The following is a 16,664-nucleotide window of genomic DNA, read 5'->3' as shown; positions in this document are numbered from 1 at the left end:
TGCCGCAGGAGCCCTGAAGACGTCCTCCCTCTTGTCCCCACGACAGGCTCAAGAACCCAGTTTCTGTACCGCTGTAACTGTACAGAATTCAGCTGGACCACTCTTCTTCAAACCAGAGGTACGGTTTAGACTTGGGGTACTTATCTCAGAGTCTTTTTGAGCTGTGCTTTTCTCAGTTGAGACTTGCATCGGCTTACTTTAGAGTTGATTCCAACTCTGCTTTTTACAGGCTTAACAGCTTGTGACCCAAAAAGTGCTTTCTACAAAACTCAACTTTGTGCAAGACCTTTATTATCTAAGAAGTGCCTCAGCTCCATAGACTATGCTCCAATTGACTTTGGCTGTCTGGCTCCCTGCAGACCCTTCTAGTCCATTGACTGATATTTCTGTCCCTCATAGGTGGTAACGACTATTATTGCCGGGAAAAGGCGTATCTAGACTTTATTCGAAGAATGAAGTATACTTGCATGCCCAGAGAACCTGTTTAACCTTTTCCTTCCTCTAACCTTTCCTTTCTGCAACTTCAGAATCTGCAAAGTATAAACTAGTGATATATAAATGCCATTACTGTCCTTGTGAATGTTGTTACCTCTGGGTGTAGGAAGTGTGTAAAAAGCATATCCAAAGAGTATCCACGAACTTGTGCTGATTCTGGAAAAGTATATTTGATTGATACATATCTTGCCCTTTTTAAAGAACGCTTATTAAAAAAATGATGTTAAAAAAATCTATTTATAACTGAAACCTTGAGTGTAAGTGTTACTTGGCTACTTGTATTTGCAAATTTCATTGCTACGGCTCTACAGCTCACATTTACCCCTTTTGGGATAGGCCCGCCTGCTCATTCACACTACCAATTTATGTAGTACAGACCTATAACAAAAGGTGGGTTACCTAATACCAAGCAGATACGTTGTGTAGTCTCACACAGTGTTACATCAATTCTTACCCAACAGGGAGGGGTAAAAAGGGAGGTGGGGTGGACAAGCACCAAACAAACCCATGGAAGAATGCAACCAAATAACCACTAAAAGACATAACATCAGTAGGTTTACCTGCCCCACACAATTGATCTAGTCATGTCTACATTTCATGCCAAATACACAGCATCCCAAAAGCAGATATGAAATTTCTTTGTTTTAAAGGGAGTACATGATTGATTACGCTAGTGCTGTTACTACTGTCATCACTAAGTGTACAAGTGCACAAAAGGACTAATGGGACATAGTGTACAAATACAATCTGGACTAAACTCCAAACTTTTTTGGTTGCAAAGAGTGGTCTGTAACTCTGGTTAAATATGTTGCGTCATACCGTTTCACTTACCTTACCCCTGTTCTTTGCGGTATCCCTGACCCAGTGCACTTCGGTACAATTCGCACATTGCCTGGGTGCCTTGCTTGCCATGGTTTTCTGGGCTGGTCGTGTAAGTCTGTGCTTTCTGATTTAACCCGCCAGAGAAAGTCAAAGTACAGTGGGCAGGTGGAATAAAACCCTCATCACCTGTTTTCAAATGTCATTTTATCTTTCAGAAGGAAAGACTTTCACAGTATCAAAAGTAAATAATATTAATAAAAATAAAAAACACAGCAAAGCCAACATACATTTGGCTAACACAGAACGGCAATAAAAACCTACATTCCATGTACGAGAGGGTCAGCAGAACTTTGTCAGGCCCATGTCTGACCTAAGAGCCTGGGTAGCACCAGCAATCATATTAAAAAAAAACATTATTTCATCTGTTTTCATAGCCCAATACAAATCATTATTTTGGTTCATAAAAGATATAGCAAATGGTAAATACATTTATGCATGTCAGGAGATGGGGGAGGCAGACGTGGTGGTAGGAGAGAGCAGATGCGAGTTCCAATCTCACCTGAAATCTGAGGGAAAGGCTCCAATCAGACTCACTCCATTGAGGAGGCGGCGGCAGCCATAAGCATATCATTGAATGCCCGTGTACTGACCAAACAAGTGCTAAAAACTGTCAAAATGGGTGAGGACTTCCCAAAAAATAAAAATAAAAAAAATAAAGGAGAAAGAAGAAAATTTCAGCAGGAAGGGCACAAGGAATAGAGAGGCCATGAAGGACAAAAGGGCAGCAACAGCAAAAGAAACAGTAAGAACTGGGATGGGCAATAAGCAACAAAGAGGTGGTGGGACAAGAACAGTGAGTGGGGCAGAGGCTGGACGATTCAAAAGCAAAGTGAATGGGACAAAATACATAGACATCAAGGAAGGGTAGAGGGCAGTTTGTGTGTGAGGCATGGCAAATGATTGTCAGGAAAGCAGGCTGAAAGAAATGGGAGAGGAAATATGGCACAAGGATAGGACAGGTGGACAAGACAGCAGGGAATTAGGCAATGAGAGACAGTCCATGTGTTGGCCACTCCTGGACTACTTAATAGTTGGTAACAAATACCCACTCCTCCCACATATTTCACTTGGCATATTAACTGATGTAATGTTCAATATGAATGTGCAGGAGAAAGCACCACCATCTGCACTCATTAGCATCTAGATAAAGCTTAGTCCCTAGTCCCAGTGCAAGAGGCACTGTATGCATAGCAATGAATGCAAGGCCCAACACCAAGCGATAGATGGCCAAGAAGAAGAGCATTTTACAGAAAGACTCAAACTGGTGGAAAAGGGAAATCTGTTTACATCACCCACAACAAGAACAAACACTTTAAAAGAAAAACGTTAAAAACATGTGGCCAGACCATATGATCAGAGGGTGTGACCATATTTACTGCTGTGCCTACCGCTCTGTCAGGAAGAGATGGAAGGGAGAAGCTGTGCCTCTAGGGCGCAGCTGAGAAGCTCAAATCAAGTGCTTTCAGTGATGCTGCATACTAACGCTAACCCTTCAGGAAGCAATTCTGTGCAAGCAACCCCACATAAAATATAGGGGCAGGGGAAAAGGTATAGAAAGGTTCAGGGTAGGTGCTTTCCAGTCTACAGTGAAGCAGATGACGGCTGTGCAAGAGTCCGGGGTGTCTGGGAATGAGAAGACAAGGAGTCTGTCAGTCCTCTGCCCCCATTGCACTCTAGCATCCTGAATACGAGTCATTGAGCCAGGCTGGAGGCAGGCCTCTTCAGGGTGAAGTTGGTCCAGTTCACTGCCACTTTCTGCCGTGTCTGCTTTGCGGAGTCCAAGCAAAACCTATTGGGGTGGGAGGGGAAGGGGGGGGGGTGAAAAAAATGTAAATCCCCTCAGACACTTTAGGAATGACTGAACAGCCACATTAAAAGAAGCAGTGTACGAGTAGAACAGTACTACAGTAGTGGTGTACAATTAATATATACAAGGACGTTCAATGCCAAAATAAAGTGCAGAAGCCTTAGTCAAACATGGTGCAAACATACCTGAAATGAAGTATATTGATATTTTATTTCTATCGCGCTCGTACACAAGTGTTTCAGAGCGTGAAACACTTGCGTTGCGATTCCAGCCAAAGCACATTGTTAAGATGGATTTCTTAGACCAACCCTGCAGGAAGGATTTTAGGAGGCCACCCTATTAATAAGGAAGCTCAGGAGGCTATCCAAAACCCAATCAAGATGAGGTAGCAGAGCAGTCAAGGCTTGGTCTCGGGAAGGGTGCAAGCGTGGTCTAGGTCCACAAGACCACACAGAGCAACCTCAATAATTCAGGTTAGACAGTGAGTACGGAATAAGTTGCTTACCTGTAACGCCCGTTCTCCTGCATTGGTATCTTTAATAGATTCACATGGTGTTTGAATATTCCCAGTCGAAAGGCTGGGAATTCTCAGTAACAAAGCAGTTTACCTTTACATTTTAAACTGCTCGTCAGTTCAAGGCTCTATTACAGTCATTTTGGGTCATATTTCCACACAGCCTGTTTCTGCACCGATTCCGTTTGAACATACAAATCACTCAAGGAATGAGTGGGATTGGAGGAAAGGCACAGAGGAGCATTACCTCCCATGGGAATGGAAATACATCTCCCAGACTCTGATAAAATCTGCTTGCAAATGCGTTGCACTTCTTGTTTGTTGAAGTCACAAAGAGCTAGTTGTCTGGAAACCCCCACCTCGAGATGATGTGGAAACCCTGGTCTAGCCGAAGATCCAGTTGCAGGATCGTAGTTCCCTGCTGAGGGAATCTGCCACTGTACTGTGGATCACTGGTAGGTGTTAGGCAAGATTGTATGCAGGATCCTTTGGAAGACTACAGCAACCTTGACCTCCTGGCAATAGGACCCCAACCCTTGGTATAAGTTTGTACTACACAGGCTGGTATTGTGGCTGAGCAGCCAGGCTTATCTCAAGAGGGGTCATTGTGAGCAAGTAGGGTTGTAACAGTTTCACAGTGACAGTTCTTCAAATAAACACTTGCACTCAAGGTTTGATTAAACAATTATACATTTAACAGTCCATTATATAAGCCTTCCTTAGAAGGGAGCAAAACATGTAACAATTATAAGATATTTCAAAACATACTCTTAGTTTCTCTAATCCGATGATACCCATTGGGGATGGCACACAGAAGCTTCCTACACCCTCAGGTGACTTAAATGGCTACGACACTGTGGACATTAATAGATCACTGGTATATTGAGAGCAACGCTGAGTTTGGTGCAAAGGTTCGATTGGGGAATAAAACAAAGGTTAACAAATAATTAATAAACAGGTAAGTACTTTTTAAACTTTCAAATGCAAATTAATTTTAACTCTTTCCTGGGGGAAAGGTAAAGGCACAGAGTCAGAGGGAGAAGAGTCTCTCGGGGAGCCAGGACAGCCAATGTTATCTGAGCAAAGTCTAGGGGAGCTGAAGATCTTCTTTGCAGGTAAGTAAAAGTCTTGCACAATGTTTTTACAAAGGTTTGTAGAAATAAGATTCACTTGAAGGGTCACAAGCTGGGAGGCTTGTGAGGGGAAAAGCTGCAAGCAACTCTTCAAGGGCAACCAAGACAGGTCTCAAATGATAACAAGTAAGGCTACAAAACAAGAGGTAAGTCCTCTTAGGTTTACAGTACCTTTGGTTAAAAGAAATTGTTCCCGCTGACTTCTGTTCCTGTAAACCTCTGCAGATCCTGTCACTGGGCCCCAGTCGTGGGGACAAGAGGGATGAAGTCTGGGGACTCCTGCACTGCAATGGGAAGGTGGGCGGTAGTAATGGGCAAACTTCAATTCAGCAGCACTTCGCGGTTTCAGCTCCTCGCGTCTACAGCAAATAGCAACAACAGTTCTTGTATACCACTTCAGATTTTCCTCACATCTGGGGTCCAGCACTCTGTTGAGATGGCTCAGGCTTGGCCAGTCCCGCTTCAGGGAAATCTGGAGGATCTTCCTGGTGCTCGGGTCCGACTTAAAAGTCATCCATTCAGTTTAGTGTTCCTCTGCCTGGCACTTCAGTTCCAACAGCAGCAGCAGAAGTACAGCCAGCTGCGAGAGGATGTCCAAACAAGTTCACTTTGGGGTTGAATGGTCCCACCAACCCAAGGGGAGAAGTTGTTGTTGCAGGGCTTCTCCATTTGGAAACAAATTTGGAGCTTCAGCAGAGCAGCAGGGCTTCACCGGGCAAACCAACGGCCCAGGATTTGCAGCAGGCGTCCCTTTCAAGTTCTTCTTCAGAATCCTTCGTCCAGTTGTCGACTCTGCCTTCTAAGCCAAAAAGCCTTGCCTTTTATGCAGGTTTCTCTCATTCATTCCAGCCTAGCTGTCAATCACACAGCAGGGTTGCTGTCCTACAAGGACAGCCAGCCAGCCGATCAACTTTGGGTGCATTCCTGTAACCAAGGGGATTAAGCACAGGGAGTTGTGGGCACCTCTCTCACTTCCTGCCCCTACCAGCCATACTGGAACCAGAGACAGGCTTTACTCGTGAACCCTGCCAAAGAAAACGAACAAAGGGACCAAACCTGGTTTGGCACACAGTAAATCACAAGCAGGCCAGTTCCAACAAGAAATGGCGAAAAAAGACGACCTTTGCCATTTTGACAAAATAGGCACTTATGGGTGCCTTACTGCAGCTGCGAACACAGCCCGCAGTAAAAACACACAATGGTAGTAAAGTAAACCATTGCCACCAGCCATTAATTGTAGAAAGGGTATCCTACACATGTTACATGAGAAACTAGACAAAGGGCCTACTAAGTAACCCCCCCGCCCTCCAGCACCCTATGGTAAAATAGGGTGTGCTGGGTCTAGAAAGTTACAAAATGTAAGTAAAGTCAATTTCACTTCACTGCTCTTGGAAACCGTAGTTTCACCAAGAGAAGATATTTAAACCTTTGGGAAATCTGAGCGACTTCCCTGTGCCACCTTCAGTGGAAGGTGCTGTGTGTCACAATGCAAAGCTGATGACTATGAAGTTTGTCAGACTCCAAAGTCAAAAGAAAAAGAGTCCAAATTAATGAAAAATACATGAGTGGGAAAAAGGTCTCGCTCTCTCTCCTGGTTAGAAATGAACAATTTCTTAAGTCCGGCAAAAGAGCTGGGGGTGTCTAAGGTAGAAGGAAATTAGCACATTTCTGAGACTTCTCTCCAACAGTTGGTAAAACAGGATAAGGAACATTGTATGCCAAAGCCCACAGCGCCAGGGCTTCCATTGACGGAACAGGTGAGCAAGTGCCACCTTGTTTGTGAATATAAAAAAAAAATGTGTTCATGTTTTCTGAAGAACTGAACCACTCAGCTCTGCAGTGGAGGCCTGAAGGAAGTCAGGGCCCAGAACAACGCTCGTAGCACCAGGACATGGATGTGAAGCTTTTCATCGGCAACCTGGGGCATTCAAATGACCCGTGCAAGCTTCACAGCACTCCAGCGAAGCATCCGTCTTGACTGTGATTTGATGGATTGTGAGGCAAAATGGTGCTCCTTGAAGATGGAAATGAAGACTCCCTTAATGGACAGCGCCCGGAAAGCAATGCGCAAGATGAATCTGGCATTACCAGGATCCAAATAGACGTTGCCAACAGGCATCCAGGAACTACTGAAGCGGTCGGATTCTGCACTGCGGAATCAATGGGATGCAGGAGGACATCATTTGCGAGTGTGGACAAACAACAGACCGCTCAAACAACAGGGAGACCTTTGCTAGAATGGACTTCATCCTGTCCTCTGATGCTGTCGAGACAAAAGGCAGCATGTTTAGATGCAACCCTAAGAACAGGGTGTTCCTAGATGGAGCCAAGCAAGTCTTTGCTTGATGTTGCTAGGATTCTCATTGAATTATGCAGAGGAGTGTCACTTCTGTATGTCGAATCGCCAGTGAAAGCGGTGCAGCCCTTGTAAAGGATAGATGTGAATCCCTGAACGACAGAGGTGGGACACATCTGCTGCGAGACATGGTGAATAACCAAGGTGCTGATTTTAGGCCAAGAGGCAATGCTTTGAACTGGTAGCGCTTTCCTGCTATTAGGAAGCGAAGGAAACGCCTGTCTCACCGATGGATTGGATATGGAAGTATGCGCCATCCAGATCCAGTGAGGCAAGCAAGTCCCTTTTGCAGCTGGCTCATGATGTGCTGGAGCGTTACCATGTGGAAGGTTCTGGCACCGGAGGTACTTGTTGAATCTGAAGGTCGAGTATGGGCATCCAACCTCTTTTTTGGTTGACCAGAAAGTATCTGGCGTATACTCCAGTGCCTTACAGATCAGTTGGAATGGGCTCTATTGGTTATTGGGAAAGATTCCTCTTTACGGCACCTTTCCTTCCATTTTAATGGACCCCCAAACTTGTTGCTTTTATTTTTGATCTTGACCTGTACTTTTTACAGTGCAGTGAAGCCTTAAGCTTACCTACACTGTCTTCTGCTCATCTGTTATTGGGAAAATGACATGTTGTTCAGGATGTCAGTATTGGGAAGCATTATTTCCCTTAGTCTTGCTACTTAGTTGCTACTTCTAGTACCTTATCACTTGTTGTAAATGTCATCATTGTAGACTGCATCTCCCAATGCAGTACAATGGGGTACATTTTTGTTTTTGCCCTAGACCAACACCCAGAGAATTTTTGGTTACTCTAGGTGTGCTAAATGGACAAGCTGGTGGCAGTGATGTTTTACAATTTTTATGGTGCTTTGGTGCTTGGTTTTTCACTTGCCCTTTGGACATCTTGTCTTTTAGCCTTCTTCCTGGCCTGTGAGGCCAGGACAATCCTTATATGGACCTCCAGGTGCCAGGGAAATCAGAGGATTTTGGCGAGCTACTGGAGGGCTGTGCTTTTGCTGGCAGGATGGGGGCTGCGACTGTCTGGTCCGAATCCAAACTGGTTTCAGTGTGTCTAGAGTGTTATGCATGAGTGTTCCCGTAGTGGTCCTGAATGGACCACTGCTGCAGTGTGTGTGGGGCTAGTTCTGCTATTGGGAGTTTTGGGGCTTACCTCACTTTTGGGATTGGAAGAGGACCCCTGCACCCACTCATGAGAGATCCTGAAGGAGCCAAGACTCCTGTACAGCTGCGAGACCCATGAGGAGACCGTAGACCCGTCTGAAGGAGGCCTGGCAACCAACTTCTGCTGCTGTCCTGGAAGAGCCATGTCTTACTGCCGGATCTTTACCAGTCCTGCAAGGGAAATGCGACCCGTAAAGTCAAGGGAACATCCATTCCGGACGTCTGCCCGGTGCCCTGTGGAAGTACCCCAGGACTGTCCTGTGGCTGACCAGCTCGGAGTTCGGGCTACCGCACTGCCAATGTCGCCGTTCCGCATGGAGGCCTGGCACTTGGGGTATCCCCAGCTTGTCCAAGACATACTCATCGAAATTTCTGAGTCCTAACATCAAGGGGACCGGAGATAGGAGTGAAAGGTCTGACTACAGCCAGTGAGTCCCATTGCGTTACCGTGCTGCAGTCACCACCGTCCAAAACAGCTTAGCCGACACGAGTCCTGAGAGTGGTGCTTCATCATGTTTTGCTGCATTCTGCCACCAAGAGTCCTTACACCAACTAGCGATCTGCTCTAACCTGCAACCCCTGCGAATCAAGGACCAAGTCTAACGGCAGGTCAATGGAAGACTGTTCGAGGTTGCTTTTCCCGCCAAGTCCTGTGAAGAATCGGAGTACGGGGGGAGGGGGGTGGCCAGGGATTAGGGGATGGGGTTGAGTTACAGTTCTTACCTGCCCCTAAACTCCCTTTAAAAGTTATGCAAACTTTTCTAAACCTTTTACAATACTTTGGCTTTGCCATTGCTTGCTTGTGCAAGCCTCCCAAAAGTTGGTGACACTTGGTAGAAAAACTTGTCCTATAACCCTTCGGATCGTACCTACCTTCGGTTTTTACAGCAGAAACTGTTCCTGAACATTTGGGTATAAGGCCTCAGACAACTTAGGGAAGGACTTTTAAAGCTAGGGTGAATTCTCTGTGGGCACTGCTACCTTGAATTGGTTTGGCTACAGCTCCCAGAGTTGTCCACATCATAATATAGGTTGGCCTTCTATACATCTGTCTCTAGGCCAGGGGATAGAAAATCAGTCCTAACATTGCTCTTTTGGGAAGGACTGCACCTCACGCATAAGGGGGCAGGCGCAAATGAACTCCAGACTGTGGCCATACCGTATGAGGGACAATGGAGTTCCACTGCATGATGAAATTAGAAAGTCAACCTCCCACTGGGGTGTGGAAGCAGAACAGGGACTGGTCAGGCCATTTTGAAAACTAGCTTCTGAGGGAAGATATTCAACGATGCGGATTTCCCGCAATAGGCCTGGGATCTTCCTTTATATTCCTCCTGGGTGGTGCTTGGTTCGGGATCAATGGGAGTACCTGTAGTAATGCGAAAGCCTGGGAAAGCAGGATTTGTTGGAGCGAAAGGACTTGTGCCGCTGCTGGAAAGTCCCCAGAGAACAAGCAGTGTCTGCATCGGCCTTGATGAACAGGAGAAATTCATCAATTTTCTGGACCAACTGGCCAATACAGACAAACGGCATGTCCATAACCTTGAACTGCACCTTTGGGCCCCGATGCTCAATAAAGCTCCATTACTTATCTGCATGAACCTTGTGTCTACGATATCCACGGCAACAGAAATAGCATGGTCTGAAGCCACCTTCATGCAAGAGTGTTAGTGCTTCCACTCACGTATCAGGCAGAAAGTCAATGATCGGGCCCAACTAATACCAGAGCTTCTGGTCATAACAGGCGAGGATGGTCAGAGTTTGCCGCCTTGATAGTGGTAGCAGCAGTGGAGATGACACTTTCCAAATGTATCCAGCTGCTTTCCCTCCTTGTCCGGAGGTACCATGCTAGAGTGTTAGGGAGATTTCAGTTTATGTGCCAATTCCCTTTAACCGGAGAGACCCCCAGCACTTTTGCATTCTTTCTCTGCCTGGGATTTTTATTTGTACTGTTTTATGGAGTCTGCTAAACACTGTTTAATACAGGCATCTGCTTTTTGCTTTGTGACACCCAGCACCTTACGTGCAGCTTCACTGAAAAGTCCCTTGGACTTCTCTTCATGTTTGAATACATTTTCTTGTGAGCACCACAGTTCATAAGAATAGTATGATAAGTTATCTTGCTTACCGTTTCTTTTGTGGGTCCAGCGCACAATGTAACCACCCTCAGCACCCCACATAAGGTGGTGTAAATCCTTCAACCACACCTCGTGTAAGTTAGTTGTTACACTGACTAACAAATGGCTGGTGGCAGCAGTTACCTTTTACTACCTTTTGTGCAGGTTACTTGTCCCAAAATTGTCCCCAGTCTTTTTTTTGCCTTTTTGCATTTGTCAATTCCTTCTGGGCTTTTCTTCTTCTATCCTTTAGAGTAGATTTGAGCTTTGTCTTTGTGATTTTTTGCCTTTGGCAGGCTTCAACCCTGTAGCGCACCCAGGGTCCAGTGTGTCTAGGAAGGCAGGACTTGAAGGAGGAGCTTCACTGTCCTTTGGCTGTAGGTGTGCCTGGCTGAACCCAGTTCCAACCGGGCAACTGGCTGTCCTGAAGGAGAGCCAAACCCCCAGGTGATTGACAGCTCTACTAGTGTGAATTAATGGGTTCCAGCATAAAAGTCGAGGACCTTGGGACCACAGGTAGAGTTGACCACTGGATCAAGGAACCCAAAGCAGAAGACTAGCAAAGAGAAGCCAGCAGCACCTACAAGGACAGCAGAAGCACCGGTCAAGCCTTGCAGATGTCCTGACCCAGTTTTCACAGACAGGGAAGATCCGCCAAGGACGACTTCCTCCCTTAGGTTGGTGGGACCAACTAGCATCAAGACCCGCTTCTTTCTGGGCCAACCCCTGTGCCGCTGCAACCTTCCTGGCCTTCAATTTCCCAATACCCGGGGTACCTGGTCCATTATCGAGTGCATTGTCTTCCCAAGATCTTTTCAGGCTGAAACTTTGCAGGCATCCCATTAGGACCTCCAGAGCCAGGAATTCTTCACCAAATGTCCCAGAGTTCAGGACTGAGTAATCAAAGAGAATCCAACCAGCGATATTAGTTTCTTCTTGGCGCTAAGAAAAAGGCACCAAAACCACAAAGAGCCACTGGAGTGCGCTGAATACTTTGCTGCCGACCCCTTCTCTCGAGTATTGCTGTAGAAGCCCACCAAAGGTCCGCCCTTGCGTCCCTACAACCAAGGAGCAGGAATCGGGGTCTTCATTGCATCCAGAAGGCAAACCGCGACATCATCTTCACTCTTCAGGTACTGTGGGGCTTGGGTTACACTTACCCAAGGCCAAATCCGGGGCTCCTTTGCTTTGGGGGTGCTATTTTCTTTAACTGGAAGTTGACCTCAACTCCACTGTGCAGGTCTTGCAACCTGTGTGGTAACAGGAAAGCTCCTACTGAGCTCCTGTGTTTATAACTCTACTTTTCTCTTAAGACTTTCATCAGAACTGGTGCTGTCCATTTGTCTGTGTCCTAACTAAGCAAGTGTTCACAATCAGTTTATGGAGGAACCAGCATTGCCAAAGCCAGTAGGATCAAGAAGATGGACCTTTGGGAAAACCAGCAAAGCCACAGACTACCCAAACCCCTCTGGGAGAGGGTACATTGTTACTTAGCAGTTGCTAGCTGTATTCTGTATAACCATTCCTTCACCTTAAACTGAATTTTGCAAAGGTGAACATGTGCTTTTACTGACCTTAACTGAAGTCACTGTGTGCTGGATATGAAAAGTTACTCACCTGCATTATTAATCTTATTCCACTTCCTATTGAATGCTATTGCTAGTTACTACAATTTAGAATTGCTGGTGTGCCTTGAGTACATATAAAGAATTATTTTTTAATATAACTACGTGTTTCCTTGGATCTCTGTATGAACTGATTTCTTTGTAGTGGTCTACAGTTCACATAACTCCCTTCTAAGATGAGCCTGGCTGCTATTTTCTTCATATTTTTATTTTCTAATTTTTAATTCTCGATCCATGATGAATGTCAGTTACATATATACTTTTTCATCCTTTTATTTTTCATAAATCTATCATTTTTATTTTACTTCTATGGCACGTATCTTGCTTTTGTTTTTTCAATCTAATTTTTCAATTTGAAGTATAGTTTTGTTTTATCTTTTATATTGGTTGGATCCTTAATATTCTAGCTCTACTTATTGATCCCCTATCATGACAAGATGATAATTGAATGTCGAGTCAAGAGGCACGTCACCGACAGGACAACACTACACCACTATATACCTTCCATCCGTTCCATGTACCTGTGAGAAGCAATACATTTAGAGTACTGGAATTAGCGATCGATACGCCCTGAATGTGGCAAGCATTCTTGGTTTGATACACGAGAGATTCCCTTTACAAGTAATAGAAAGTGCTTCTATTGGAGTGAACTCCTTACTATCTACATTCACCATTCCAAAATGGCAGCCGCAAAACGGTAGCGGTTTCCAAAGTAACAAAATATACAAAAGCAATGAAACGGCCGTGCATATGCTTGATGGCGTTCTGAGCAGCCAAACCTGACGCTGCAGATCAGGTATGAGGGGACACGATCCACTGCGTTTATTTTTACCCATATTGTTCTAATCGTACATTGAGGGACTCTCATACGCGGCTTATCTCTTTAGACAACCACGTGGGTAAACAGAAGCTGGGACTTTACAAATTTGAATAAGCGGAAACATTATCGGAAGTTCTAGGTAAGATCTTTGTGGCTTTTAGTTAAACATGCCCAAAATAGATGTAGAGAAAAATCCTCTCATGAATCTATACACTACCCTTTTTCGCAGAATCCATCGTGGTGATTTTTGATAACAGGTTAGTGAGATACACGAGTTGAAATACACAAAAACATTGGTAGGTAAAAATGCATGCTTTGGAATCTTTTTAAGAGTTTGACAGACTCGGTTTGGTTTCCATTTTTATCATTTTTTCTCCTATGTTTTCTCCTTTGTTCTGTTCTTTTTTTGCAATTTGTTATCCGACTACATTTCTCAAACTGGACACGTATGATGGTAATGTATATTTACATAATACGTGATTGAATGATTTGCATGTACCTACATGCATATTTATTAATCTTGTTGTGGATGTTGATTGCGAATCTCAAATTGCTTGCTTATGAAAATGATGCATTGTGACATTGACCATATGTATTGTTTTGCCATACTACGATACATGTGGCATTGATTTGCATAACCATGATGGGACATTATTATTGCATTTATTTCTTTGTTATGATATGAATGGACGTACGGATACAATTATTTATTATGATTTGTGGCCAAAGATCGGTATAAGAATATATATTATCACAGGCCCTGAGGAAGGACATCTTTGTCCGAAATGCATAGGCCAACAATGTGATACATCTGCCAATTTAGAAATTACTCAAAATAAATTGAATTGGAAGAATTACATTATAAGGTTTCTTGAAGTGACTTTTCCAGAACGAAACAAGATACCACTACACCAGCAAAAAAACTAAAAAGTTATACCACTTTACCGTGGTAATCGGGGTGTGCAGCCCACACCGCTGGCCTCACGGCCAAGGTCTCTTCTCTAAGCCTGGCTGCTCAGCCACTCTACCGACTTGTGTAGTACATGCCTATTTTAAGAGTTGGGTCTCTAATAACAAGAGATAAGTCTTATGAAGTCCAACCCCAGTCGGACTTTAGAAAAACATACCCAACAGTGGCCATAGCCGACGGAGTCACAGACAAGACCAGCAACTGAATCATTGACGAAGGAGCAGCCCAAGAGTGTAGACTGTCCCTTCTTGGTACTCTTCCAGTGTGAAGAAACCTCATGGGACCTCAACCTCTTTGAAGGAGTACGCTCAAGGGGTCTCCTATGTCTCACAGAAGCATAACTACGGACAGAGTTAGTCAGACACCGGCATCTAACCATGCAACTAACTTTCTGCGATCTTTACAAGACTTTGAGGAACACATCTGGCAAATAGAAAAGCCATTCGGATCATGGTCTGGATACAGGCATTCCTTGTGAAGATCTACTTACGTTTTTGAGGTGAATAGGCTTTTCTTCCATGTATCTGCCATAGTCGACAGACTTCTGAAGTCTGCAACGGTAGGAAGCAGGAAAGCTACCACCAAGGCAACATAATGGACTGTAATTCGACACAAGCATGCCATGACACAATCCGGTACAACAAAAAAACAACTGATTATTGATAAGAATAAATAGCACATAGATATAATCGTCAAAAGATGGAACGAGAGTTTGAGGACTCCCAACACAGAACATGAGGTAAAATAATTTGAATGAATAGATAATCTGCCACTCAAGAATTGCGCCACAATTGTTAATTCAAAAATTTCAAAAAAACCTCCTTTATTCCTTATTTGCCCTTTAATTCTTGTGAACACGTGTTTCGGCTACTCAAGAGCCTTTCTCAAAACAAAACAGGGCTTGATAGGGTACACATCAAATTCCGTCTTATTCCATAAGTCCCGGGTAATTCCCTTCTGCTTAGTAACAATCCATCTCCTTGCGTCGGCCTCGAACAGTAATTACTGTTAAGACGGAATTTGATGTGTACCCTATCAAGCCCTGTTTTGTTTTGAGAAAGGCTCTTGACAGAACCTTCAGCATGAAGGAGGGGTGCATCCGCAGCACCACCCTCGTGTCGTGAAAAGTCAGATAAGGCTGTTTGCAAGATGGGGCCTGGATCTCACCTACCCTCAAGGCAGTGGTGATGGCTACAAGGAAAGCAGTTTTCCACGAGAGGAACCTGAGAGTGGCCTGATGCATAGATTCAAAGCCCCCCCCCCCCCCCAATGAGCCTTGTTAGTACCATGATGAGTTCCCACACCGGGCAGGAGCTTTCATCAGTGGGAACAATCGAAACAGTCCTTTGAGGAACTCCTTGAGACGGGGTGACCAAACAGAAGACCATGCTGGAGACCTGTTGTAACAGGTGTTAGGGAGAATTCTCAGAAATATGCAAATTCTCTCCATCTTTGATACTGCCAGCACTTTTGCTGGACTCTAGGACTTCAATTTTTAACCTGGAGAGAGCAAGACTTTCCACTCATGCATTTTTATGTGATTTAACACTTTCTTTTGGTTTTTGGAGTCTAACAAACTCAAACGGCATCATCTTTTCATTTCGACACACAGCACCTTCAGTGCAGTTCTCTAAGGTTTAAATACCATCTCTTGGTGAAACTACTGTTTCCAAGAGCAGTGAAATGAAACTGACTTTACTTACATTGTATAACTTTCTAGACCCAGCACACAGCATTTTACCATAGGGTGCTGAAGGGGTTATAGTATCCCCTTTGTCTAGTTGCTCATGTAACATTTTTATGTTACCCTTTCTACAATTAAGGGGTGGTGGCAGTGGTTTACTTTTTACTACCCATTGTGCGTTTTTACTGCAGGCTGCGTTCCCAGCTGCAGTAAGGCACCCATCAAACCCATTTTGTCAAAATTGCCCCGGTCTTTTGTTCGCCATTTCTTACTGGAAAGGTCCTTCTTGAGATATACTCTGCACGCCAAACCAGGTTTGGTCCCTTTGTTCGTTTTGTCTTTGGCGGGATTCAGGAGTGAAGCCCGCCTCTAGCTCCAATATGTCTGCCAGGGGCAGTAAGGAAGGGAAGTAAGGGAGGTGCCCGAAACTCCCTGTGCTTAATCCCCTTGGTTAGAGGAATGCACCCAAAGGTGATTGTCCAGCTGGCTGTCTGGCAAGGGCAGCCACCCTGCTGAGTGACAGTTAGGGTGGCATTCATGTGAGAAACCTGCATAAAAGTTGAGGATTTTTGGCTTGGAGGAGGGCAGAGTCGACCACTGGACGAAGGATTCCAAAGAAGAACTTGGAAGAGACGCTTGCTGCAACTCCTGGACAGGAACAGAAGCCAGTTGGAACCATTTCTTCTAACTAAAGGTACTGTACAGTCTAAGAATTTACTCTTGTTGTGGTAACCGTCCTTGATCTCAGTTGAGATCTGTCTTTATTGCTTATGTAGAGTTGCTTACATCTTCTATCTCCCACAAGCCTCCCAGCTTGTGACCCTACAGTGATTCTACTTTTCTACAAAGACTTCTAAATCATTGTGCAAGACTTTTACTTACCTGCTTCATCTCACCTAGACTTGCCCAATTGACATTGGCTGGCCTGGCTCCCTTTATGACTTCTCTCCTATGCTTGTGTTTTACCTTCCCTCCAGGAAAGGGTTAATTTACTTTGCATTGGGGGTTCAAAAGTACTTACCTGCTTTTGAATATTTCTGTGATCTCTTGTTATATTGTGAAACCTCTTTACTTAACGCTCATCTC

At 44.7% G+C, this 16,664-nt stretch overlaps 1 protein-coding gene across 1 annotated transcript in view; it reads right to left on the bottom strand.

Moving 5' to 3' along the window:
• Positions 1-1,504: 1,504 nt before the first annotated feature.
• FAM193B (family with sequence similarity 193 member B) overlaps positions 1,505-16,664 on the bottom strand; it is a 734,659-nt gene continuing 719,499 nt past the window's right edge. Inside the window, exon 10 of the mRNA XM_069651510.1 lies at positions 1,505-3,166. Coding sequence (XP_069507611.1) covers positions 3,070-3,166 — 97 coding nt within the window. The 3' untranslated portion in view covers positions 1,505-3,069. The remainder of the gene's footprint in view (positions 3,167-16,664) is intronic.

The sequence above is a fragment of the Ambystoma mexicanum genome, chromosome 3p (assembly GCF_040938575.1).
Source record: "Ambystoma mexicanum isolate Mex_15411 chromosome 3p, UKY_AmexF1_1, whole genome shotgun sequence".
Classification (NCBI taxonomy): domain Eukaryota; kingdom Metazoa; phylum Chordata; class Amphibia; order Caudata; family Ambystomatidae; genus Ambystoma; species Ambystoma mexicanum.
This window is presented reverse-complemented; position numbering and strand designations above follow the sequence as displayed.